We start from the raw sequence: 26,362 nt of genomic DNA, 5'->3' as shown, positions 1-26,362 counted from the left end.
CTGCTACATATTGTCTCATCGACTTCTTTAAGCCTCTGAAAAGGCAGACATGTCCATAGTTGCTTTGATGTAAATGATAGCAGATAATGTGTAAGGTATAACAACAACACAAATAGCACAGTGTCATTACTCAGGTCGCATCACACAAGAATCCAAGACGGTCATTTAGCCTTGTTGAGGTTATTTTGTACGGAAAGTACAAAACAAGAGCCTGGAAAATCTTTTTTCTTTCAATTTTGTCAGGAATCCCAGTGTTTGACACAAAAGAGCTAAAGAACTGGTCATTCACAGGACAGTTCACACCCTTGCATGGAATGTGTGAAGTGGCTCTTTCATTGAAACCAGACTGGGGGGAAGTTGGTGAATGTGGCAATTTAGTTTAGATACAGTACCTCATTTGTTTCACTTTAAACTTTTTACTTTATTTTATGGTCTATGTTGTGCATTACAGGTAAACAACAGCCAGGCTACTACTTTATTAAAATGTTGCCAGTATTATGATGTTTAATGAACAACACAGCTGAAATAGGGAGACAAAAAAGTAGTTGAAAAGGGAAATGAGAAAACTATTTGCGGCCAGTGACAGACAGAAACAAAGAAGATGTATGTAGAGGTGGGAAGGGTGCACCTCCTCAGTCCTGATGCTTATAATCTTTGCATACTGGAGTGCATAATGCTAATTTGAGCAATTTAGTGAATTCACACAGTCATTTCAATTACAACTACAGGACAGCACAGGCAAAGTGGGCAACTGCCCCCGAAAGGTTCACTCCCTGGTGTTTGGTCCAAAACATCAAGGCATCATTCCCTTTTCCCACACACCCTGTAAATGATGCTCTGTAAATTTATTAAATAAATATTTACAATGTAATTTATGACCCTATCTTTTTATTTTCTTTATCTTCACCTCAGTATTTACTTATATTTAACAATCTGAATCTACTTTGTTTTTTTGTGCAAAATGGTGTTGTAATTTTTAAAACCAGTCTATGGTCATCATGTTTTGGAACAATCTGTAGCCTGCTGTAATTTTGTCTGCAGAAGAAGATGTCTTGTTCACCGCGCATGCGTGCCACATTCAATATGTCTGCGCCCTACAGCAAGGTGGTAAAGGAACAATATTTTTATAACAAGCATTAACAAGACGTTGCTAGGAAGTTTGTAGACAACGTATGACTGAAACGTGTGTCATTATAGCCACATCGATGTTTCCGACAACAGCAAATACCTAAAGGAGGCATCGACAGTTTGTTATTTGACTTAAGGATCACATATAGTGAGTTCATTACTTTCTGAAATTCTCTTATATTGTTTTGTAGGTTGAAATCCAGCCCTTAGTCGAAACAACACAGACTGGCAGTCCACTTAGTTCACAGGCTTTTAAAACTCCAAATTATATATTCAGGCTGGCGTTGTGGTTGTGTTCCGCAGAAATGCGGTTGTTGGCGACTTTTAAAAATTTCATCAAAACAAAGTTGTAATACATGCACGCCGAATTCAAGAATGTTTTCTTCTGATACGGAATATCTCTTAATATAGCAAATATACGGGAAAATATTTTTGTTAGAAATAAAAACATATAAAATTCTAAAGCTTTTGAATGAAATTCCGTGTGTTCCTTCCAGACTAGAGGAGCATGCTTCAAAGCCTCTTTATATTGGCATTTGTTTGTTCTGCCACACAGTGAATCTTCCAAACAAATCTGCTAATACAATGGCTTACAGAAGAGCTGTAAACCTTCTTCCGAGTGGAAATGGGTGTGTCTTTAGTCTGTGGATACCTCGTTTTCAAAAATTACCAAATGTCATCAGCCAAGCTGTCAGATTTTATGAACACACCAATAATAACTGTGGCAAAACTACAAGAACTCTTTATACTGGTACACCATTAATGGCAGCCAAGTTGCTGTCGGTGGATGAACTTTTTGCCAAGAGTTCTCTGCAGGAATACTTCAAGAAGATAGACGCAGAGTACAGTGAATGTTTGAAAACAGTCAACAGTAATTTGACGGAGGAGCAGTGCAGTGAGGACGAACTGAGGGCCAAGAGGACCAAAGTGTCCCAGCTTGCTCCCCTTATCCAGAGCATCAGAGAGCTGGACACCAAACAAAAAGAGATTGCTGAGACCGAGAAGCTCCTAAAAGGTGAGATGGGAAAATTTTATGGAAAATTCTATTAAAAAACAGTTTGGATAAGAAAAGCAAACCGATGGGAATAACCGTTTTAGGCTAACACAGTAATTTAAATACCTCACAAAGGAAGGTACTACACAGTGATGCAACAAAACAGTCAAGTACACTCAGAGATATTTAAGGAATGGATGCCACAGTATTGTAGATACATTTATATTGTGCCAATGTGTAAGTCGTCATATCGCACACAACCCTAGCTCACTGTATGTTTTTGTTTTCCCTCAAAGATGAAGATCCAGCCCTGCGAGAACTGGCGGAGCTGGAAAGAGAAGACTGTCTGCAAGATATTCAAGAGTTTAGACAAAAGGTAGAACTGTGATACATAATTTTTGTGACAAGCTGCTGCAGTATAAAGTAACAGAACCGAAAGAAAGGCCTTTGATGTAGCAAATTTCCAGCAGAACTAATGTTAAACCATGGACTAACTATAGCTGTTAGTGTTTTTTGTTGCTTGTTGCACTTTAGATATTCAGTTATTCACACATCACATCTATCTTGTTTACTTTTCTGTCAAATCAACCTGCTTCACCATTCAGATCCTGGGTCTGTTGATCCCTGAGGAGGAGGTGGATTTGAGCGACCTTGTCCTTGAGGTTACAGCCGGTGTCGGGGGTCAGGAGGCCATGCTGTTCACTGCTGAGGTATGGGAATTCTTACCTATTGTATTTATTATTTCTTCTTGAGATTATGGACTTCTTAAAACAACGCCTGAACAATAAAAGTAGCAACATATTTTCTTAGAGCAAATACATTTCAAAATTATAGGGTAGACACAAATAGAAAATTGGGACCCATGTAAATTGGTAATTGCAACAAACCAGTAAGAAATATTTTGTATTTTTCCATGTGACAGTACAGTACATCATAGGAACCTCAGATTGAATAAAGAAGGACTGAAGAAGTGGCGAGGAGAGAGGGGTCATAATGAAGCAAACAAACCCTACAACAGTTTTCTTTGTATTCACATACTGACTTGTAAAACCTCCTTTGCTTTGAAGGTGTTTGATATGTACCAGGGCTACGCTCAACACCACGGCTGGTCCTTCGACATCCTGGAGCACATGACCAGCGAAATAGGTCAGTTCACTCTTTTTTTCACTATTTATATATATATATATATATATATATATATATACACAAACATACAGAGTAACAGCTGTTAACAGTAACTCAAATCTGCAGCATAGTTCATACATTTAACTGATGAACCTGAGAATTATACAGAGCCATGCTGTCCGTCTTCATGATCAAATGATCAGTTTTTGTTTTGTGACTCCATTTGCGAAGCCTCTTTCTCTCTCTATCTATCTCTCACTCTCACTCTCTGTATGGGTAGTACAGTACGTGTAGACATTGTTAAAATAATACTCTGCCAAACTGATAACAATGAGAGCAAGCTCTAGTTACCAGATATATTTCATAATCTAGATCTGTGACCAAATCACACATCCTGTTGTACTGATGTGTCACTGTACAGTGGCAGTTACCTTATAAACTCTATCAGTAGCTGGCTGGTTTGAACTGTCTGGGTCTGTCTCACCATATCACCCTGATGTCTTTGGTTAGTTTGATTCAGTTGGAGACACTAAACCTCCTGAAATACCCAAATGTCATTGCATATGATAGAGCCGACCTGCCTTGCCTTAATCAGGGTTGGAAATGAGTTTTTCCCCTCTGTATTATAGACATACATATTAATGTATATATATATAATATATTCCAGTAAAAACAAGGAGAAAGTCATTATAAGTTTAAGTTAGTTATTTTTCCTGAGTTCAGTGGGTGCTGCAGCCCCCTAAGCATGGGGAGTGATACTGGACACATTTTTTGTTTCAATTTGTGACTGAAAGTAGGATGGGATGACAAAAAATGTAAACCCCCGCTCTTTTACATTATGACTACTACAACTACTACTACTCCACATCAAACACAAGGGGGAGCCCTTCCTATGCCACAGACCTGTGGAGCTATGCCTGCATTTAATGTCAGAAAAAGGGACAGCAAAGGCAAAGTTATTTTTATAGGAAAGGTTAAGATTTAATATACATTATTAAAGTTCCTCTCTTTGAAATGAAAATTTGAAAGAACCCCCTGTCATTGCCACCAATTGTGAGTAACATTCTAGTATTGGTGCTTATTGCTCACCTACAACCAGGTGGACTACGTCATGCCTCAGCCAGCATCAGCGGCCCTCAGAGCTACAAGAGGATGAAGTTTGAGGCTGGAGTCCATCGAGTTCAGAGGGTTCCCAAGACTGAAAAACAGGGCAGAATGCACACCAGCACCATGACTGTGGCTGTACTGCCCCAACCCACTGAGGTACAGCTTGATGGGTAGACGGCATAAACACAAACAGCGTGTTCATCTCTGTTGTTTTCCTTCTTGTTTCTCCATTTCTCATTGGTTTTTAACACACTGGTTTATGCAGGTAGGAAGTGTAGGAACTGTTAATTTAGATCTAAGTAAATTGTGTGAGTGTTTGTGTGTTCCGGTCAGATCTCTTTCACAATAAATCCGAAGGACCTGAGGATAGACACTAAGAGAGCGAGTGGAGCTGGAGGTCAACATGTCAACACCACAGACAGTGCAGTCAGAATAGTGCATCTGCCTACAGGTAATAACTGTAATCTCCTTGTGTTGTAATAGATGGAACATATGTAACAGTTTAGCTATATATATAGAAATATTGTACATATGGTACCAAATTTATCCACTGACACTGGGCACCACAGTGCTTTTAACAAATGTACTTGATACAGTGTGAAAAGGGGCCTTTTGACATGACATATCCATTTATAATTGGGATTTCTAATTTTAGATTTCTCCACCCCTGGAAATGCAACTTCCTCCTTATCCCAGGACATTTCCTGAAAGTTTAGGTTTGAAATAATAACGTGTTTGTATTTATAAACCTAGGAAACAGCTAGATACAGGAAGTTTGTCACAATTACATAAAAGCCCTCAATACCATATCTGAACTGAACTCCTCACTTGATGTTGCATATATCTGAGTCAGTGTTTTGGCAAAAAACAAAACATGTCAGAGGTGTTGTTTTAGTTATATGGGCACGAGTTATAAGAATGTTGTTCCTTCCCAAAATGAGGTTCTATTGCTGTAAGTAGTTTTTGGAACAGTCATATTCTCTAAGGGGTAGGCATGAAATGAGTACAAGTTAATGGGATGTCCACATAAGAATAGTACTTTAATGTGTGTGTGTGTGTGTGTGTGTTAGGTGTGGTTGCAGAGTGCCAGCAGGAACGGTCCCAGCTGAAGAACAGAGAGAAAGCCATGAAGGCTCTGAGAGCAAAGCTGTACAGCATGAAGTTAGAGGAGGAGACCAGCAAACGCTACAACCAGCGTAAAATACAGGTGAGATACAGACAGTATAATATAAAATACAGGTGAGATACAGACAGTATAATATAAAATACAGGTGAGATACAGACAGTATAATATAAAATACAGGTGAGATACAGACAGTATAATATAAAATACAGGTGTGCCAAGTGATGTTTCTTTAGAAAATATTGATAAATTTATTATATTATAATTAACTGAATAATAATAAAATTTTATTAACTAGCCAAAGAAGTAAATGAATACTTTATAAAAAGCTCCACACATGTGATTTTGTATATTGTAAATATAAAAAGAGCTGGAAAGAATAAACAATGCAAAATAAAGGTAGAACATATAGTACAAATAGAAAACTTACAGAGCATGGGAACATTAATATGTTTAATGTGCATTTTAACACACACCAATGCTCAGATCAAAACTTTACTCATTCTTCTTCTTCCCCCTCTTCTTTCTCCTCCTCCAGATTGGCACGAGAGGCAGATCAGAGAAGATTCGAACCTACAACTTCGCCCAGGACCGTATAACAGACCACCGGATCGGCATGACAGTGCACGACATCAAGAGCTTCCTGCTTGGAGAGGATCTGCTGGATGAGATGAACTCCTCGCTGCAGGAGTTCTCTAACCAGGAGACGCTCATGGAACTGCTGGGAGAAAACGACCAGGAGGGCTTATGAGCTTGTTGCTACATGTTTTAGCAAAGCACTAAAACGGTAATATTGGCCATTCCTACTCTGTTTCTGCAGGAAAAACTGAGTGAAAGGACTTTCATGGATTATGAGGGGGACCAAGGCTGAATGCTTCTGCCCATCAAATGTAAAAAACAAAACACAGACATTTTAACTTCCATACTCATGTCGAGGAGTAACAATCAATGTCAGCACAAACATAAAAGTGGCTAATTAAATGACTCAACTATGGAGTAATTATAAAGACTTGTACTTCAACATGAGCTGTAATAAAAGTGACTCATTCAGAGTTTCTGGTCACACTCAGTGCCTCTCAGATGCTAGAAAGTTTCTAAGGTTGCTCTGATGCTCTGCTGTTTATTTAACATATACTGAGCTGGACAGACTTTGCAAATGTTGTTTTTTCAGTGTCAGTAACAGTATGTGTTCTATTAATTAATTATTCATTTAAAATCAGTGTTGTGTATGCTGCCGTAACTTCAAGAGTTACAAACTCATGTACGCTCTATGGCTAAACGTATGTGGACACTGGAACAAAGTGGACAGCCACACTTTCCACTCACATGTGATTGTTTGACATCTCATTCAAAAACAATCTGCTGCTATGACAGCCTCCCACTCCTCTGGTTTCAGGATGTCCACAAGATTTAGGAACCTGGCTGCAGGGATTTGCTCAACTCAGCCGCAAGAGCAGTAGTGAGGTTGGGTGCTGATGTTGGGTGATAAGGCCTGGATCGCAGTTAGAACTCCAGTTCATCCCAAAGGTGTTGGATGGGGTTGATGGTGGCTCTGTTCTCCCACGCATCCTGGTATCTTAAGTCCATGTAAAAGCACAAATTGGCAAGTAGAAACAGGAAAGGGCAAAATATGCTAATGTATAAAGTATCATGTATGGCTGCAGCTAATTAAAATAAATATTGAATGATAGATTAACTGACACATTATTTTCTTGAATAATTGTTTGGTCTTTAAATTGTTTGTTTGCCCTAACAAAAGCCCACAACCCAAAGGCTTTCAGTTTACTGTTGTTGAAGACAAATAAAACCAGTAAATTTTCCCACATGAGAAGTTGCATCTTAGCTTAAAATAATGACATAAATGATTATTTGATTATGAAAATTGTCACTGATTAATAGACTAAATGTTTCAGCGCTAATATCAGTGTATGTTAAAACATTACATTTCCCTTAAACCATTAAAACAGTCCCAGACTAAGTGTAAACTAAAGTGTGTCCACATACTTTTGGGTACGTTGTGTAGTTTCATCTTTTTGGTTATGATTCAGCTGCTGGGAGTCGGGGGTTTTTTCTCGATAGTTTCAATTCAAGAACTACATCACCCACAATGCTCAGGGCACCAAGGTTGCCTGATCGAGTGTGAATCATCGAACCGCCCCGCTGGGCCGCTCTGCCTCTCACTCACCGTCCAATTTTCTCCCACCAGGCGCATCCTGCTGCCTGCCAGCTCCAGCGCTACCGTTAGCTAGCTAATAAGAAGGGGAGCAGCAGCGAGTCATTACTACTGAGGAAATTGTGTTTTCATTTCTCAGCGTTATGTGTTTTTGCTTATTTATTCGTTTGGGAAAATGAATGTGCGATTTTCCTGTGCCAGCGCGCCTCCTAGAAGACAAAATTCCCGGTGTAGAGTCCGCTTTTTCACTTCGACCTCGGTAGCTGAACGCGTTTAGCAAGTCTGTTCGTTTTGACAAGCGAGTGGCTCATCTGTGCGCCGCCGCTGCCGCTGCTGTGACCGCGGGGGGGGAGGATCTGGACAAAGCCAGTCAGATGTTGGACGGTAAAAATACCCTCGGAACTCAAACGTTTTTACACCGGGTTGTGAAATTGAATTATCAAGCTGGTCATCTGTCGTGAAAGTGCCAGGAATACGGGGAGGAGTAAAGGTCTATTTTTGGAGGGCGAGAGTTTGGATCTCGCACCGAAGGAAGAGTAGGTGGCGTGCGAAGGAGGAAGACCCGCGGAGAGAAGAAGGTACATAGGGGGAGAAAACTGATGCCAGTGATGGCAAACGAGCCGATCATCCTAAACGTCTATGATATGGTGAGTAAAAAGGTAGATCCTGGTTAATAGAGCCAGAAAGATGGATGTTTTATTACTTATTTGCTACTTTGTCCAAGGAATGCGGTTAACGACATTTATTTAAAAAAAGCCGATTTAAAGTTGCGATAGGTATCAGCACATATGCAAAAATTTAAGTCAAAAACAAAAGACTTTTTCAAATGATTATTAACCACTCTTGAATTCGGCATGGATTTATAATACCAAACTCAGCTGATTTTAATAGAATTTCATCTTCATGAACTGCTTCACTGTTCTCCCTGAGTTATTTTTCATCAAAATACACAATGAAGCAGGGCAGCGAGAGGCAGAACCAACTGCAAACCGTGTCCTGACATAAAGTAATTTTCACTATTCAGATAATGTTTAAAACCAGTGCTTTGTTCGTGTGTTTACAGCACCAGGAGACATCTGTAAATAGAGTGATTTCAAATGGGGCCAGGTACAACAGCTCAGAAAGTTTTTAAGAATAAAATAATTTAAATTGAAATCCTCAGTTGACTCAAAAACACACACTGGTTCTGGCATGTAAAGTTGACAGTGTTGGATTTCCATATCAGGAGTAAAGCAAAATGGTCCTCATTGTACTTTCTAAGCGGCTGTTGGCAAACCACAATAGTGACACAAGTGAAACATTTACAGTAGTCATTATTGAAGTACTTTGTTTTATATTCATTCACCTGTCAGTCTGTAAAAAAACAAAACAAAATACCATAGTCTTGCTTCTTAAGGTTAGTCAGTTAACTCTGCATGAAAACAGGAAAACATAGGACTCCGAACCAAACTGCAAGACCACAAGTGGATGTGAAAGTAAACTGATAATTGAACCCGGGCTGCGTTTCTGCTGGGATGAAATGTGTGTTTCTTTGTTACAGAATGAGGCCGAGGTTGCATTTGAGTCACTATGTTGTCACCGTGCAGGAGTGAGTCAGTGAGGAGGAGGGGCTGGGAATTGACTGATCTGTTGATGAATCATTGATTCATATGGATTCCCTGTGATGGACCAATTGCACTTGTTAGAGGTCATAAAACATGCAGAGGCAGCGATTTTGGGATAAGGTGAATGGACACTTTGCTGGAGAACCGCAACTTTGCCGTAAAAGTTCACCAGGCTTTTGTCCCTCATTATACATCTAGGGCTGTATCTAACTATTATTTTCTTTGTTGATTAATCAATTAGTTGTTTTGTATATAAAATGTCAGAAAATGTTTCCCAAAGCCCAAGGTGACATCCTCAAATGTCGAAAATTGTTTTGTCGAGAACCTTATGATATTCAATTTACCGTCAGAGGAGGAAAGAAACTCAAACATATTCACATTTAAGAAGCTGGAATAAAATATTAAATGATTCCTCTATCTAAGTAGTTTGCGATTAATTTAATAGTTGACAACTTATCAATTATTCGTTTAAGCTCTACATACATTTTTTAATCATGGCTCAATATTACTCAATCTTCTCTTTCTAGGCCCGATTTCACCTGCTCCTGTTTTACTTCTATTTTTAATCTGGTTTATTGCAAAAAGTTGGAGACTGTTTTTATATGGATTAACATCTGAGAGCTACAGTAGTAAAGTGTACTTTATATAAGACTTTGTTCCTTCCTCATCCATTGATGCCTGCTCGTCTTTACATTCCCTCCTGTCTTCCTTTCCTACCTTCTTTCCTCCTATCATTCTCCTTATCTCCTCTTCTCCCCCTCCTCTCTTTTTCTTCTGCCCTCCCCCCTCTTTCTTTCACTTCCTCTTTTTTTTACCACTTGACTTGCAGTCTGACTTTCTTCTCAGTAAAGATTGAAGAGCCGTCTCACTTCCATTTACGTGAAGGGCTGCAGGGGCCCCAGCACACTTTATTACAGAGACGTCTCACACATATGTAACACACACACACAATGCGTAACTTCATTGATGTTTTCACCCTCACTGATGCCACAGTTATATTGAGGTTTAGACTTTTAGTGTAAATGAGTGTGTGAGCAACAGAATGAGTGTAAACATTTTTTTTTAAAGGAAGTTTTTGGTCTGTGCTTCTGTTAGCAGATTCACACCCATGCATAGTTTGGGTGTATTTTTGTATGTGTGACTGTGGGAACAAGACTTTGGCTCGCTTGCAGTGGCATTCTAGCACTTATTGAAAACAATGAGATGGTGGCTGCAGTCCATTCATTCATTCCTATGCTTCAAACATGTCCTCTGTGTTGATTAGGCTGTTCTGACCCGAGTACTGTAGGAAATGTCTGGGGATCACGGTTGGTGGACTGGCTGCATGCCCACTGACTGACTAGGAGACTTGCTGTCTGCTGGTTTAACTGACTTACAGAAAACAAAAGAACATGGGTTGATGGTGGACACATCTTTAATTTTGAGATATAGATCAATTCCAGTGAGTGCTGGATGATTTGCTTACTCATTTACTTTGTTGAGTCACATTGTGCCTGACTAACAGCTTGTAGACTGACTCACTGATTGGTCGCCACACGCCGATCGGTCAACTCTGACTCTTGATTGATGAGCGTTACAGCAACAGTTTGATATTTTGGAAAATGTGCTTATTCACCATCTTGACGAGATGTAGACGAGAAGGTTGACATTCTCATGTCCGCTAAATACGTAGCGTAGTGTGTATGAAGTCACTACACTTTCACCTACATAGGCCGGCTTCAGCACAGAACTCCCTGTAAATCGTCAAGGCTCTATGTTAGCCATTTTCATGAGGAGTACATGTGCTCCTAAATGGAAAAAAATGCTGGCCAATGAGCATCATCATGTTTGAGGATGAACCTCAAAACGTTCCACATAAACAGCTCTAACTGGGAAGACTTCACTCGAAACAGAACTGCATGGAGAAACATTTTACATTAAGGAGCCACATTCAATGAAGACGATCTCCAACAGGCTGCCAGAGACAAGCAGTAGCAAAGTAAGGAGAGAGTCTCCACCAAAACGTCACTTCCTCCTTTCACTTCCAGCACCACACATCACATGCCCACACTTCAAGAAAGTTTTTATTTCCAGAATTGTCTCTTTCAGCCATTTGAAGACCCACAATGAGCCCAGGTGGACCATCATACTCTACTTCGAGTGATCGCCGATGATGGAAGTGAAGACTCGGGTATCTGGACACACAAGCTTTTAGAAACATTGAAATCTTTTCTTTTTTTTTTATCTGACACATTAGAAACAGCTTTTTAAAAATAGATGAAAATCTTTTTGAAATTGCAATATGGCCTACTGCAATTTTCAAGTGCAATATTTGTTAAAAGGCAAAATGTATCGCATCATATCTTTACATACAGAAAACATCTTTCTTTGGTACAGATCCCCACAAAAATCACACCATAATCATATAAAATATGTTTTTCAATGAAAATGAGAATAATTATGGAAAAAAATAAAATTCACTGTAATATCGCAAAATGTATTGCAATTTGCGATATTGTAAAATATCGCAAATTGTAATTTTAAGTAGATATTTTTTCAAAATTGTGCAGCCTTATTTATTACAGTGATGAGTGAAAACTGTTTAATCTTTCCAGCTCTAGGGCAGAACAGTAATCGATTATTTGTCAACTGTTAAATTAATCGCCAACTATTTTCACAATCGATTAATAATTTGAGTCATTTTTTTAAGGAAGAAAAGTCAATATTCTCTGATTCCAGCTGCTTAAATGTGGGGGAAAAAAAAATATATATATATATATATATATATATATATATATATGAGAGAGAGAGATTTTTTTGTTTTTTTTTGTATTTTTTTTTACTCCTGTGGTAGTAAACGGAATATCTTTGGGTTATGGACAAAAGAAGACATTTGAAGACATCATCTTGAGCTTTGGGGAACAACATTTTTCACATTTTCTAAGTTAATCTAGAAAATAATTGACAGATTAATGGACAGTAAAAATGAATCGTTAGTTGCAGCCCTATTCCACTCTAGAAAATTGTATAATTAGCACAATGCTACGTGGTACATGCTACAAAATTATTTCCCCTGCAATGTGCATTTTATTGGCCACGTGACAGTGTTTTCTTTTTGCCCGATGACCGTGAGTTCTTTTTGCTGAAGCGATTGAAGTGAAAGTGAAGGCTATCTGACGGTCTGAACAGGACCTTATTTATTGGTTTAATGACCGGTTGAGTGACTAGTGTGAGGTGAGTTGCTGTTTGTCTAAGAGGAAGTCAGGATACTATGAAGATCAAATAATGGCAGAGGTGAAGACAGCGGCAACAACACGCTGCAGGATCCCTACCCCCATCTCAGATGTTCACACCATGTAATGAACAGTGGCAGCGAGTGTTTACCGAAGTACGGCCTGATCGTGGGCAGAGGGGCAGCATGGCGGCACAGCGGGAGCATCTGTCATTTTGGGTGACATGTGAGTCTGCCTTCCCAGTGCTGCACATAAGTAACACTGAACATTTACTCAAAATAACTGATGAACAGACAAATTCCCCTTTCCATTTGAGGATCAATACTGTCACATGACTTTCAGTCAACTACCCTTTCTTCTTCCATAATTCCCATTCTGTCAGGTCCTCCCCGCCGTCCTGCTCCCATCTCTGCTAAGTGGATTTCCTGGCCAGCTCTGAGTGCTTTAGTAGGCTGCTCTAATGAGACAGCATTATCTACACACCACCTGTCTGCCTGCCAGCCAGTTCTATGGACTACCCTCTCTGTGAGTGTGTGTGTGTGTTAGTGTGAGAGAACGTGTTCAGGTATTAACAGCGTCACGTAGCTAGAGACTCCGCAGAGCAGTTTGCGTTATTCTGTGTTGGCTGCAGAGCCGCTCTGGATCAATTGGGGACATGCAGCAGCAGTCATGATTCCCGTTCTTCTTTTGTACCATCTACTTAACAAGGTAATGTGCACAGTGTTAACAGGGCTATTTCTGGGACACAACAGCATTCACTGCTAGTGTAGTATCACGTAGCAAAATGGTGTCAGAAGTCTTGCACAATACAAAAACACAGAAGTCAACTAGAAACTCAAACAGGATTAAGGATTATTATAAAGGGAAAATTACCCTTTAATATCTCTGGTTGTATGAGACCATGGTGCTGCTTTATGGATTTATAGGACATTTGTATCAGTGTGATGAAACTTCTTGATCTGTCAGAATATAATTCATTCAATTAGCTAAAACAGTCAGCTGCAATCTGCAGGTTTTATATATACAGATACACCTGTGCAATCCAATACATTAGCAATTGAATTTACACAATTCCAACAATGTCACTAAAGCTTGAACGTTATGAACTTTGTTAAAGTAGAATTTATGTCAGAGCTGTTGTATTGGGTTGCATTAGCTTGTAGGTGTTCTTAATAACTGATGTACTCAGTGGAAAACACATCTTTGACCATGTTATCAGCAGGCTTTTTGCATTTAGTGTAACACTACATAGGACACGATACGTAAATTAGCCTGTTATAACTGTCATACTCAAATAAAAAATGCACAAATACTAGCAAAATAATAGGTTTACATATATACATACATTTAATAGGAATACACATTTGCATTTGTAAAGTGTACAGAACAAACAATAGAAAAAAGATAAATAAGCCTGGCTGCGTCCAGGGCTTCTGTTTCAGTCTGGCCACAGCTCCTCATCAACATCGCAGTCATGTTCTCCCTGGACCAGCAACAGGAGAAGTATCTCCTTAGTCTTCCTCTTTCTCCTCCTTGTCCTCCTCTTACTCTGACTCCACCAGCGCTCTTGCAACATGTGTTTGCTCATGTGAGAAGTCAGAATGGATAGCATGAAATTTAAGTTTTGCATTTTGAATGGCAGTGTGTTCCACGTGAACACAAGAGATTTTATCATGAACATTGTACTAAATATAGAGAATTGGCTGTAGTGTGGTTTACAACTGCAGTCTGAGTGTAAAGCAGGAAATGTGCTTGTATGTGAGCAGAACTGGTTCAGGGGATTGGTACATGAATTACAGGTTATGGTCCAGGTACCAGTGTTTGTGTGTTAACAATTGAGGAAAAACTGTAGTCAAGAAAATCTTTTTAATACATAATATTTTGTTGTTGATGCAGTCCCCGGATATGGCCATCAGTTGTAAATGCTTCAGCTTTGTCAGGTTTTAGCTCAGAATTAACCTCATCAGTCTCTGCTTGATCCACTGATCCAAATTTTAACGAAAATTGAAAAGTCAGCCTATGGTCACCCTAGCAGTAACACATTTTGGATGGTGGCTTAGTACAGGTGGCTGCATCATATACCTGTTTTCCAATCACCCTTTATTGTCTTTGCCAAAACTAAAAAGGCCTATGTGCAGTTTACTACTTTTTCATCACTTCCATAACATTTCCATTTCTGTAGTTTTGGGATCAGTGACTGGAGCTCTCACATTTCAATCTGATTAAAGTAGCAAATACTTTAACATTTTGAGCACAGGGTGAAGGCTAAGAATCATTTTGTAGCCAAAACGACATTTACTAGAACAAAGCAGACTTCAGAGCAGACTAGTAATTGCAGTGCAGCGAAACCTTACCAGCATTTGGCTTGTGGCTGTCAGCCGTTTCCTTCCCTCAATTTGTGTTTTCAATTTGGTTTCAGTCAGCATGTTTTCGCTACGCAATGTTTGAGTTTCAAAGCAGAAACTAAAAGCAAAAATCTATGGACATTTCATATCTCCTGGCTAATGATTCTATTTAACACTGTGACAGATTATAATCCCCAACATAGAAAATTACGTCATTTAAGCATTGAATGGAGTGGGATGATTAAGTATAAAGGCATTAACTGGCACACACAATTTCTCTTCGTTCATCCATCTCTCTTTCGCCCCCTCTCCTTTTTTCTGTCTTTAATTCATTCATAAACGCACACATTTACCATCGTGCTCACCACAGACACTCAGGCCGCTCTCTGTGCTGAGGAGGAGGCAGGTTTTAACGAGCTTTGAAGTAATGAGGACCAAGATAAGAGTCTTATTTCACCACAAAGGGTGGGGGTAGTACCGAAGTAAACCAGCAGATTAGCTTGCTTAAAATATTTTACCCCCACACACAAGACTCATCCAGCAAATGCTTTTGCAATTACATGTTTGGGCCTCTAACTGACATGACGCTCTTGACCTAAAGCTCTTGCTTCTTAGGAAAAAGCCCTGGATAGAGAACTGAAGCAGTGAGAAGCAGCTGATACACTTTGTTTCTAAACTTCTGAGCAGATTGTTAAAAGCATGCTGACTATAGCAACCAAGGCTTCTTTCTCTATTCTGGCAGTCTTTGAGAACGAGCTATTGTAGAAACAAGATGGCTATTATTCCCAAGATCAGACAAACAACCGCACAACTGATACAAACAGGATTTTAATAAGGCTGTTTTTGCTCATTTGCTTTCAAGAGACCGGCTGATGTGAGAAATTCCCTGTGCTGGAAAAACCCTGCCATTGGCAGGGTTAGAAATTACACGGTGGGATGTTGTTGACAGTTCCAGGAGGATCAACATTTAATCCAAACATCTACAGCACAACATGATATTATATAAATGTGGCAGCGAGGCAGTTGATCCTAAATCCTGTGGCCTATACTGATCCATTTTTAGTGCAACATCCAAGCTAGGTTTCCATGAAGGTGGCAACTGATTTGGGATTGATGTTGGAAATTGGGAAAACTGGGGGAAAATATTTTAGAAGTCCAATTAAATGGATCTGAAAGGGGAATTTCTCTGTCTTTATATAAAGCCATTTGATGACTCTTGGAGTCACTTTGTTTGTGCAACATTTCAACCTTATGTAGGTCAGGAAACATACTCTTCTGTGTGAAACATTGGGCTGACATGTTGCACAAGAAAACCATCTTGGCTCAGCAGTCTTATGTTGTCTCTGTTTTAGAATGTACTACTGTTATTTGTCGAATTATGTATTAAATTATAGATTGTGTGGATCTTGTGTCAGAGTTTGTGTTGAGTTTTTTAAATGACCAAGGCCCAGGATGTGCAGTTGTACGGAGCCCCTACAGTCCCTCATCTTTCAGGACTTTAAGGGCTCCTTACAGCCCACACGACTGGCCTAATATGTTGCCTACCTCGGCTGTTAAAAGCAGACGATTGGCTTTCTTTGGCGTTACAGGCTTTCCCTATAGAGTAGTACTGAGTTATATATATTTTTGTGCATGTAATAGGTTTGCAGGGTGAAAAAGCCCCAAATCCAGCCCAAAGGGAGTTCCCATCTCCTACAGAAGACGTTGCTCTGAAATGCCTGAAAACGGCTCGTTTGTAGTCCAGCCCTTTTTCTTTCATCCATGTGACGACACATGGATGAAAGAAAAATGCGCGTCATAATTCTCGCCAAGCGGCTAGTCTGACTCGCCCTCAAAAACACTGGTGGTAAAACACTGAGCTGTAGGGCAGACCTCTCCTCTCCCTTCCAAACACCAGCTACCCTCCAGGCAGTCAATGGACATTAAGTTGTTACTGTGATGTAGAGACAGAGCTCAGTTAAAACTTCTGGATGAAAAATACTTTTGTTACAGATTAATAACTCACCACTCTGAAACTCTTGCTCCAGTCCATGTTGATAAGCTGGTAAGGGGAACATATACAGCTGAACCGAAGCCATGTTTACCGGCTTCTAACGACCCACCCTACTCTGCTTCTGATTAGCTAGTAGAGACAAGATGTGTCACTCCATAGTTAAAACGAAGCCTTTAACACACAGGGTGAAAAGAAGAGCTTCAGCAATGTGCAGTATGACAAAAATGTATACAATAATATTTTTTTTAAAGTGAAACCATGTAAACCTGTTCTGGTACAACCCCTAAATAAGATTTTGAACCTGAAAATGAGCATAATACCACCTCTTTAAAATGTCTCTGTCCCAAGCCATGCTTGTTTGCTTTGCTCAGGAAGATTTTATTTATTCACACGGTTGTGTTCACTTTGTTGAAATTAATGTGAAATTCAGTTCTGCAAACTTGAGAAATAGATATATATCTCAAGTTTATATATATATATATGAGTGACAAACCAGCCCCACAGCATATTACTTATGTAGTGGAAACTGTCAGGGTCAAATTGATTGATTATTATAACAGAGTATGTTTCTTTTTTTTCATATAGCTGACACTTTTATCCAAAGCGACTTACAATTGCTATACATGTCAGGGGTCGCACGCCTCTGGAGCAACTAGGGGTTAAGTGTCTTGCTCAGGGACACACTGGTGGATGGGTCACAATGGGGGATTGAACCCGGGTCTTGCACACCAAAGGCAGGCGTCTTATCCATTGCACCATCACCACCCGTTTTCATGCAGATTACTGTTAGGGTTGGTTTTCAAGAACCGTGGATTTGTAAAGACACGAGCATTTTGATTCTGTTTATTGGTTCCTAACTTTCTGTATATTTCAGTCGCTCTCCCGATTTGAACTGAGTGTGTCAGGACCGGGGGCCAGAAACTCAAACGCAGACTTAGAGAAATGAACAGAAGTGGTTTATTGAGCACAAGGGTGACCTGGGAGAGGTTGGGGTGAGGTGGTCGTTCCGAGGGCCTGCGGTTCGGGTCCCCGAGCTTAGATGATTCCGGGGCACAGGAGGGAATCCGCGTGGTGCATGTGCAGGTGTCCTGAGGTCGAGACAGAGAGAGCAGTTAAACACTAGTACAAAGGTTCAGACAAGATACTGAAACTAGGACAGACAAACTGGCTGGCGTGTTCGTACGGTTAGGTACAACGATCCGGCGGAGACCGGAAAGTTGGCAGATCTCTTAAAGGCGTGTTGATTGCAGGCAGAGGCCCTGGTATGCTGATTGCGGATGTGCTTCAGGTGGGAAAACCTGGAGCTCAGATCACCACGCCCACCAGCAGCCTCAGGGAAACCGGCAGGCCAGGGTCATGACCGGGGGTTCGTGACAGAGTGAGCCTTTTCCAGTTCATAAAAGTTGCACTTATCTGCCAGCTCCTGCTACGCGGACCTAATGTCACGTCATTTGTTTCGCAGTATGTCTACAAAGCATAGGAGAAGAGATTCTTGGACCATGGTGGACTGCACTCAAAAGTTTGACTTAGCACCGCAAAATGCAGCACCTGCAGCAAAGATATTTGTTGCAAGGGAGGAAGTGCCTAAAATATGACGAAGCATTTACTTCAACACGGTGTGAATCTGAAGGAATGCACCGCGTTCAATGTGTTGCGATCTCCCAGCTACAATGTTGCCCCAGAGACAGCTAATACTCGGGTACAAAACACAGATGAGCGAACATTCACCTTTTTATATTAAAGGTAAATAAATGATGCCCACAAATTATTATAATATACATTTTTTATTTACAGGCCCTCCTCTAGTACAGAAACTTTCACTTTAGCAGTGAAGGGGAAGATGAACAAGGAGAAGGTGGATGAATGTCACCGAGCAGTGACAAGATTTGTGGTGAAGGAGTTACAATCAGAACCGAGATTCGATAAGAAGAATCAGAATCGGACTTGATAAAATTGAAATGCTACCCAACTCTAATTCTTATGTAATTGTCATTTGTATACGTATTACATGAACTAAAATATTTTGACTGTTTCAAAATACAGTACAACTGTTTCGAGCTTTTTAAATTACTGTATAATGAAAATGACTGTACCGTGTATAATTAAAATACACTGTATATAAAATACAGCTTACTGTAGTTCAAATTATAATTAGACTATAGCCTAAAACAGTATTGTGCTATTTACAAACACAGCAACATCAGCAGTGCAAATAAGCTACAAAGCCACAGCATGTGGGTGGTTTCAGTGAATTTTATGTTTTAACCTGAAAATAAACTGTAGACTTTCAATGCCAAATTGGCAGCAGAGTTTAAAAACATAATAAAATATACAGAGTTTTTTCATCCATATAAGCAGTTTCCACTGTACTACCATCAAGCCTTTTTTACATTTATGATGGTCTTACCTACTTTAAAAAAAAATGTAAATACAGTATGAAAATACACTTTCATAGAATCAAAACGTCATTGAAATAATCCATCAAATATTCAAAATTGACCCAATCAGTCAACTCACTATACTGCTCAGCATTGGTAATGCTATCCTTTACTGTTGGCATCTCATGTTTCTGCTTACGTCAGAAAGGTGATACAGTCAGTACAACAGCATAAATTAACAGTTTATTTTTACAGACATGTGCAAAAAGTCACAATGCCCTGAAAATATACAATAACATGCATAAATGCTCCTAAAAAAACTCTTTCCTTAACTCACTCATCACACCTGCTCTGTAGTGCAAACAGCCAGAGGCAGAAACATTGACCTCATTACCTTTTGTGGTCACAGTTGTACTGTTCCAGACAGAGGGAACGATTTGCAATGCAGATGACCGCCAGCTCTGCCACCACTGATTGTGTGCAGTTACATGCCGAATTTGCATAACAGTTGACAGGAAGTATAAGAATAGTTTTTAAATAGCTTGCTGCTGTTGTCAAGCTCTCTGAATATCAAGGAGGAAAGTCTGCCTGTCTACCTGATGTTGTTCCTGTGTTGTGACAAAACAAACAAACATGTAGCCTAATTGTTGATCTTTTTGGTGTTAAATAAGCTCTTATCACGATCATATTCTTCACTACTGTCACAACTGTACCTACTACTGTAAATATGCCCATCACAGTTTCCTAACGCTTATCAAATGTTGAAGATGCAGCAAAAAGTCACAACTAAAAAGCGTGAACCTGGTAAAAAAAAAAAATGTCCATAAATCCACAAAGAGTCTATTGGAAAAAGACAGTCCTTATATCGCTCCAGAACTTGCCTGAGAATCATCACCTTTTTAAGTTTTCTTCAATATCAGAGCAATTTAGTTGTAGTTATTTGTACATCCATGGGTACCCATTGCAGACAGGATCTGTTAATGTCTAATTCAGCATATCTTTCTTATTTTACTTGAAAGGAGGAGTCCCATGGTTCCAGCCTCTCACGTGAGAGAATTTGCTGCTTTTCTCTGCTTTACATCATTGTAAATAGGACAGTAGAACGGGCAAAACAAGCAATTTGAAGACATAAATGTGGGTTCTATTTGGGTTCTTGGAATTTTTTATTATTTTTGTTGGATGGAATGATTAATTGATTCATCAAAAGAAAAGATGTATCAATAATAAAAATGATCATTAGTTGCAGCCCTAACCATCACCTCCTCACCTCACTTTTTGCATTGTTACGTTTGTCAAACATTGGATACGGGTGTGGCCCTTCTTTTTATTTGTGCGGAAAGGCAGCTGGCTCGAACGCTGTCTATGTGGAATTTTGTTTGTGTGAGTGATTTTGTGGTAACTGTAATGAAAATGTAAGCTAATATATTACAGATTTACTGAGCTATTATTATCCTCCATCCTGAGATGTCAAATCAAGCTCCCTACCACATCCCCCTGCTCCATCATCTGTGTTACAAGATACTTTTCACACAAGCGAACTCTGCCTGACAACGGCCTGGCCAATCTCCTTGTAGCCACAGGACGTTACACACACATCACTGAGAAGATGGATATTAATGTCAGAGATCACTGCTGCTGAAATTATTGATTTTGTGTGCTCATTCTTGTGTATGCTGGCTTGTTTTTTATTGTCTGTGAGTGTAAGAGATCTTGTGTAAACATCAGAGGTTTGGATCATGAGGTGGCCGAGTGTTAAGAAGGTAGTGGCTGTCATACAGTGAAAAGCAATTGAGGTTAACCGAGTATGTTAATAAATTTCTCTGCGTGAGGTCTATTTTCGTGATTCGTCCAATGCATTATGGATGGATTTAGCACTTTGTGATTATCTTCTGCTGAATGATATAACGATTCAGTACAGTGAGATAATAAAAATATCAAAGCACAATCTGACAGTGACTCACTTCCTTTGTCAGCATTAAAGTTTCCGTTGCAGCTTTTGCAGCCAGTTTTGGTACTGCAAGCCATGATAGGATTTAAAGCGTGAAGCTCTTTCGAAGTAAATGTTACATTGTGCACGTCGGATAATTAAATTTTATTAATGCGTTGGTCTGCTTTGGTGCTGAAACAATTGATTAGTTGACAGAAAATTAGTGACATGAAACAACACTTCTGATAATAGAGTAATTGTCCAAGCTGTTTATCAAGGAGAAATACAAAATATTTAATGTGAGGATGTGCTGCTCTCATCATAGTTTGTTTGCATTTTGGGCTGTTAGTTGGCAACCTGACAACATCACCTTGGTCTGTGAAATGGTGATGGATGCTTTTCACTAGTTTCTGACATTTTATAATCTAAAGAATTAATTCCAAAAATAATTAACTGATTAGTCAAGATTAGTTGCAGGTCTGATCTGCTTAACATTGGCTAATCATGTAGTGTTGTCAGTGTTGAATTACTACTAATGTTATAATAATTAGATAAAAGACAATAGCTCTCCAAATAAGTGGACAAAATGAATAGTGCACAACATAGCGGATATTTTGGGCATGTTTCTTTGTAAGATCCAAATCACTTAAAGTACCAACTGTAAAAAAATAAATATACAGGAGTTGGTTGGTGTTGACCCATTTCACAGACGTACTGTACACTTTGTTTACACTACATACTTTATTATAAGTAGAGAAGTAGTAGTAGGTAACCTTATGTGTATGTTGAAATGCAGCATGTTAAAACTGTCCTTCCAGGCTCAGGTGCAGCTGAATATATACAAAGGCATATTTTATTCAGTGTTTCTGTCTCTTTCTGTCTTCAGTACTGGATCAATGAGTTCACCAGCTCTCTGGGCATCGGAGTCTTTCACTCAGGAATCGAGATCTATGGAAGAGGTAAGATTACCCAGAAATATGACACCACAAGTATCCATTGACCTTCTGTGGGTGGCGTTTCAGAATGGGGGCTTTTTTACACTCCGAAAGTAATACATACCTAACCAAGCATGTTTGGTTAGAAATTATTTATAATTGTTATTTGGTGAAGAGACTCTTTTTGCACGAGAATGGTTGGTGCTCAAGTGTGTGTGTGTGTGTGTGTGTGTGTGTGTGTGTGTGTGTGTGTGTGTGTGTGTGTGTGTGTGAGTTCATGTTGTGTGTGTTTTTTAGAGTTTGCCTATGGCGGACACCCGTACCCATTCTCAGGGATCTTTGAGATTTCACCAGGCGATGCAACCGAACTCGGCGAGACCTTTAAGTTCAAGTAAGTATGAGATATTTTGTGTTTATATGCACAGAATTACGTGTCAGAGCCTGTGTGCTTTAGGTGGGGTCAGGCACTGTTAAGTATCCATTAGCAGTTAGCTAGTCAATTAACCAGCCCACTCAGTCTGTCAGCCAGTCAGTTCATCAGTGAGACAGTAAGTCACAGTCCTGTTAACTGCTACTTGGCTCAATAATCAATGAGCAGTTAGTAAGTTATTATGTCCTCCACTTAACTTGTCAGTGAACAAAAAACAAGAATCCCGTTTTTCATGATCAGGGTGGGAGATCAGGGTGATTTCTCCTGGAGAATGCTGAGCTTGACGCAGATACATGAAACCTGGTTTCTGATGTGTGCACGTGTGTGAGAGAGACTTCAGACAGGGAAAGTTATGCTTTTGACAGGAAAAAGGATGAAAGGGGAGATAATTGCACGTAGAGATGCATCCTCATGTTTGAAATTATTCCGAAGTCTTGACTAAGACCGAAAGAAACACAAAGTCTAAATAATTTTATTTCCACCAAAGAACATCTAACCATCTATTAAACTCAGATTGTTTGGTGCTGTGAAGAAGAGCTGTGCTTTATCTGGCTGTCCTCTCTTCTTCAACACAAAAACGCGCACACACACCTCTCCCAAAAAAAGACAATTTAAAAGAATTGCAGGAAGTAGCATCTTCTGTCACTAATACATTTAAAATAAGAAAACTATGTTTCCAATATAAATTTAGGAGTAGGGGAGAAATCTGATTACTGACCTGCTGCTTGTGTGGATTTATACTAACAAGGTTACTACAGTGCATGTAATTGTGTTCTCCGATGACCTGCGTAACCAGGGTTCTCTGAATAAGCTGGCGTATGTAAACATACTGAATAATCTAGTCGGCCAGCTATTCACCCGGTCATGAACAGCTGGATACACTCTGACTGGCAGGTGAACCAGCCCGTCTGTCTCTAAGTCACCTCAGCTTGACAACTAAACATAAACATTTGATGAACACTTTGTCAAGCACCATAAACTTTTTTTAGTGTTTAGGTATGAGTTAGCAACTGAACTAAATGATCAGTCATTCAAAAAACCATCATCCAAGAGTCACACAATCATTAATTTGTTCAATACGCAAGCCAGCGATTCCAGCTCAGTCAGTGAGCTGGTATCTTCCTGTAATGAGGGCCACTGGTTAATGCAAAAACAATACATGGGGTGGAGAGTAGAATGAGTACAGCATGTGACAGACATTTTAAGATTCATCACTTTTCTCCTCATAGTTTGTGGCAGCTGACTACCAAAGTGAGAGAGAAGATTGAGCAGGAAAAAAGTGGAATTTCGCAGTGGCCTTCATGTGAAGCTGCACGATGTGACTTTGAAATGAAATGAAACAGACGGGAACAGAGAGAAAGAACATCTGCATAAAAGATTGTACAGTTAAAGTTACCAGTTTTGACGTACATTTGTACATGTAATTCAATATAATACAGCCTTCCTACAATAAACCAGATGTTTTTTAAGTTTATGTTTATGTTGTCAGAGGTTTTAACTAAATGAGATAGCATTGCATGACGCTTAGGCCTTTGCGAGCCAGACCCACTGTGTGGTTTCAGAAAATCAAAGGTTTTGAGCTAAAAATAAGTTGCCCTTCTGTCTGATTTTTACTGCAGTTGAATTGGAGTTTGTTGTGGTGGTGAGGCAGTTGAGCACCGAGTCAGTTCAATATGTGTTAGGACACCCAGAATCAGCCGTGTGTGTGTGTGTGTGTGTGTGTGTGTGTGTGTGTGTGTGTGTGTGTGTCCCAGAGCTACTGTGCTGCTCTGTATTACTTCTGCTCTAGTTGATCTGCCCAGTGGCTTTAGACAGACACTGCCTGGCGCACACAGACACACTCGCTGTCTACATTCAGGCCAATAAACCATAAAGTATGGATCGTCTGGGACAAATGCCTTCATATCATCCACTCTCCCAGTTCCAAACATCTGATGGGTCAAGATGTGCTTTCTTTTAAGTTTTAAAGAGACAAACCTGGTAAATCCAGGTTAGAATCAGACTCAAAATCAGTTTTACTGCAAAGTAGTTTTACAAATAGAAGGAATTTGCTTTGGTATTTTGGTGCATAACAATAAACATAGTCGGTAGAAAATATAAGAAATATAAGGCAACTACTGCAAGTCAAGAACCATAAACAAAACATATAAAATTGACAATAAGATTTTTAAAAATGTAAAAGAATAAAAAATAATTTGTACAATATGGCTGTTATTTAAAGTTATAGGTGTGTTATATAGTACAGTGTCATAGGTAAAAAAGTTGTGACATCTAATTGAATAGATCTGGTAAATCCATTTTAAAGGAACAGTCCAACATAATGGGAGTTTTGTAGCTATCTGTTTGGCTCTGTGGGTCCAAAGCACTGCTTAAACTCCAAAATCATTCAGATTAAGGCATTATTATATATGATTTATAAGTCTGTGAGGGAAGGCCAATTATTTGTAAATGACTCACACGACAGGTTTGGACCACTCGTGAATTTCGTCATGTGAAAGAAAATTGGCGAATGCCTCATACGTGCCACTTAAGAACAAATCTGTTCATACGAGTCGTTCTTGCGTTACGCTCGTTGGTTGTGCAAAAGAGGTTTAAACAAAATGCCTGGAGGTCGTTCTTGATGTTTTGTCAGTGAGTAATAATGTGTATTAACTCGTGCCCCGACACCCTTTTTCCCACTCGTCTCTATAGAGAAGCCATAGTCTTGGGCAGCACGGACTTCACAGAGGAGGATGTGGAGCGGATCGTGGAGGAGATGGGGAAGGAGTACAAAGGCAACGCCTACCACCTCATGCACAAGAACTGCAACCACTTCTCCTCAGCACTGTCAGAGGTAGGTGCTCACACACACACACTGTACAGCACTGCACCACTTTGGCTGACATGAAGTGCAGACAGAAACTATACAGTCAGTAAAATAACAATTTCTTGATTTTGCCTCTCCTGCTCTGAGTGTAAGCACTGTTTTTGTGTGTGTGGTTACTTTGAATCGGCTTATCCTGGTGTGATTAATGAGCAGGGAGTCTTACAGTTAGCATCTAGCACTGAGATGGGGATTAAGCCACACTGATACAAGCCCAGACTTGCAGAGCCAGCTGGCAAACACACACACACACTCACACACAGAAAACATAATCTAATAACACACACTTACACAGACGTACATAACACATATTAAAAAACTCTCATAGAGTTTAAAATGCAGACACTCACATTTATATGGACACACAAATGCATCACGTCAATATAATACACACCACTTCAAACATACACATGCACACAAGAATGTAGAGAAACAAACACACAGCTGGTGCCATAGGGAAACAGACTTTCCCTCCAGGATTTAATTCTCTTGTTTACTGTAACATCGTTTAGGGAGGTTGACTTAAAGACGGGCTGAGGAGAAAGTGATTGGACACATGATGGCTGTTGCAGCTTTGAAAGATGAAGCATAATAATTAATTGCAACAAAGCTTGTTCAATCATGTTTTTATCAACTTAGAAATATAGCAAAAATTCGATCTATGTTAACTTTTAAGGACACCGAGACCATTTTACACGCCTTCATCTCATCACGCCTGGATTATTGCAACAGCCTTTTCACCTTTTTAACCCAAAAATCTATTGATCGACTCCAGACTGTCCAGAACTCAGCTGCCAGGCTTTTAACCAGAACAAAGAAATATGACCACATTACTCCTATTTTAGCTTCATTACACTGGCTCCCAGTATGTTTTAGAATTGACTTTAAAATTCTATTGATCACTTTTAAAGCTCTTCATGGCCTCTCACCTTGTTATATTTCTGAACTTTTAGTCCCATACACACCAGCACGTACCTTGAGATCCTCGGGCAGAGGTCTGTTGTCTGTTCCAGAGTCTCGACTGA

The 26,362-nt window shown here is 39.6% G+C and overlaps 2 protein-coding genes and 1 long non-coding RNA gene across 3 annotated transcripts in view; 2 read left to right on the top strand and 1 right to left on the bottom strand.

The window, feature by feature from the left end:
- Nucleotides 1-1,111: 1,111 nt before the first annotated feature.
- Nucleotides 1,112-6,529, top strand: mtrf1l (mitochondrial translational release factor 1-like). The gene is made up of 8 exons (XM_046070166.1): nt 1,112-2,143; nt 2,419-2,498; nt 2,728-2,832; nt 3,190-3,268; nt 4,347-4,510; nt 4,688-4,805; nt 5,425-5,561; nt 6,016-6,529. Exons 1-8 carry the CDS (start codon nt 1,714-1,716, stop codon nt 6,226-6,228), a joined length of 1,326 nt encoding a protein of 441 aa, XP_045926122.1. The 5' UTR covers nt 1,112-1,713; the 3' UTR covers nt 6,229-6,529.
- LOC123983804 lies at nt 5,635-8,291 on the bottom strand. Its single transcript, XR_006828293.1, has 3 exons — nt 7,482-8,291; nt 6,804-7,053; nt 5,635-6,195 (listed from the first exon to the last, which is right to left on the bottom strand). It is a non-coding gene; the product is annotated as an uncharacterized LOC123983804 (long non-coding RNA).
- Nucleotides 7,634-26,362, top strand: part of LOC123983803 (deubiquitinase DESI2) — a 26,380-nt gene continuing 7,651 nt past the window's right edge. Inside the window, exons 1-4 of the mRNA XM_046070167.1 lie at nt 7,634-8,297; nt 21,996-22,068; nt 22,342-22,435; nt 25,166-25,307. Of these exons, the coding sequence (XP_045926123.1) occupies nt 8,250-8,297; nt 21,996-22,068; nt 22,342-22,435; nt 25,166-25,307 (357 nt within the window). The 5' untranslated portion in view covers nt 7,634-8,249. The remainder of the gene's footprint in view (nt 8,298-21,995; nt 22,069-22,341; nt 22,436-25,165; nt 25,308-26,362) is intronic.

This window comes from Micropterus dolomieu, linkage group LG15 (assembly GCF_021292245.1).
Source record: "Micropterus dolomieu isolate WLL.071019.BEF.003 ecotype Adirondacks linkage group LG15, ASM2129224v1, whole genome shotgun sequence".
NCBI lineage: Eukaryota > Metazoa > Chordata > Actinopteri > Centrarchiformes > Centrarchidae > Micropterus > Micropterus dolomieu.
This window is presented reverse-complemented; position numbering and strand designations above follow the sequence as displayed.

Excerpts from the sequence above, each read along its gene's own strand:
- mtrf1l (XM_046070166.1), top strand. The coding sequence starts at position 1,714 with ATGGCTTACAGAAGAGCTGTAAACCTTCTTCCGAGTGGAAATGGGTGT. Across the intron at positions 2,499-2,727 it reads TTCAAGAGTTTAGACAAAAG|ATCCTGGGTCTGTTGATCCC; the intron begins GTAGAACTGTGA and ends TTCACCATTCAG. Across the intron at positions 5,562-6,015 it reads ACAACCAGCGTAAAATACAG|ATTGGCACGAGAGGCAGATC; the intron begins GTGAGATACAGA and ends CTCCTCCTCCAG.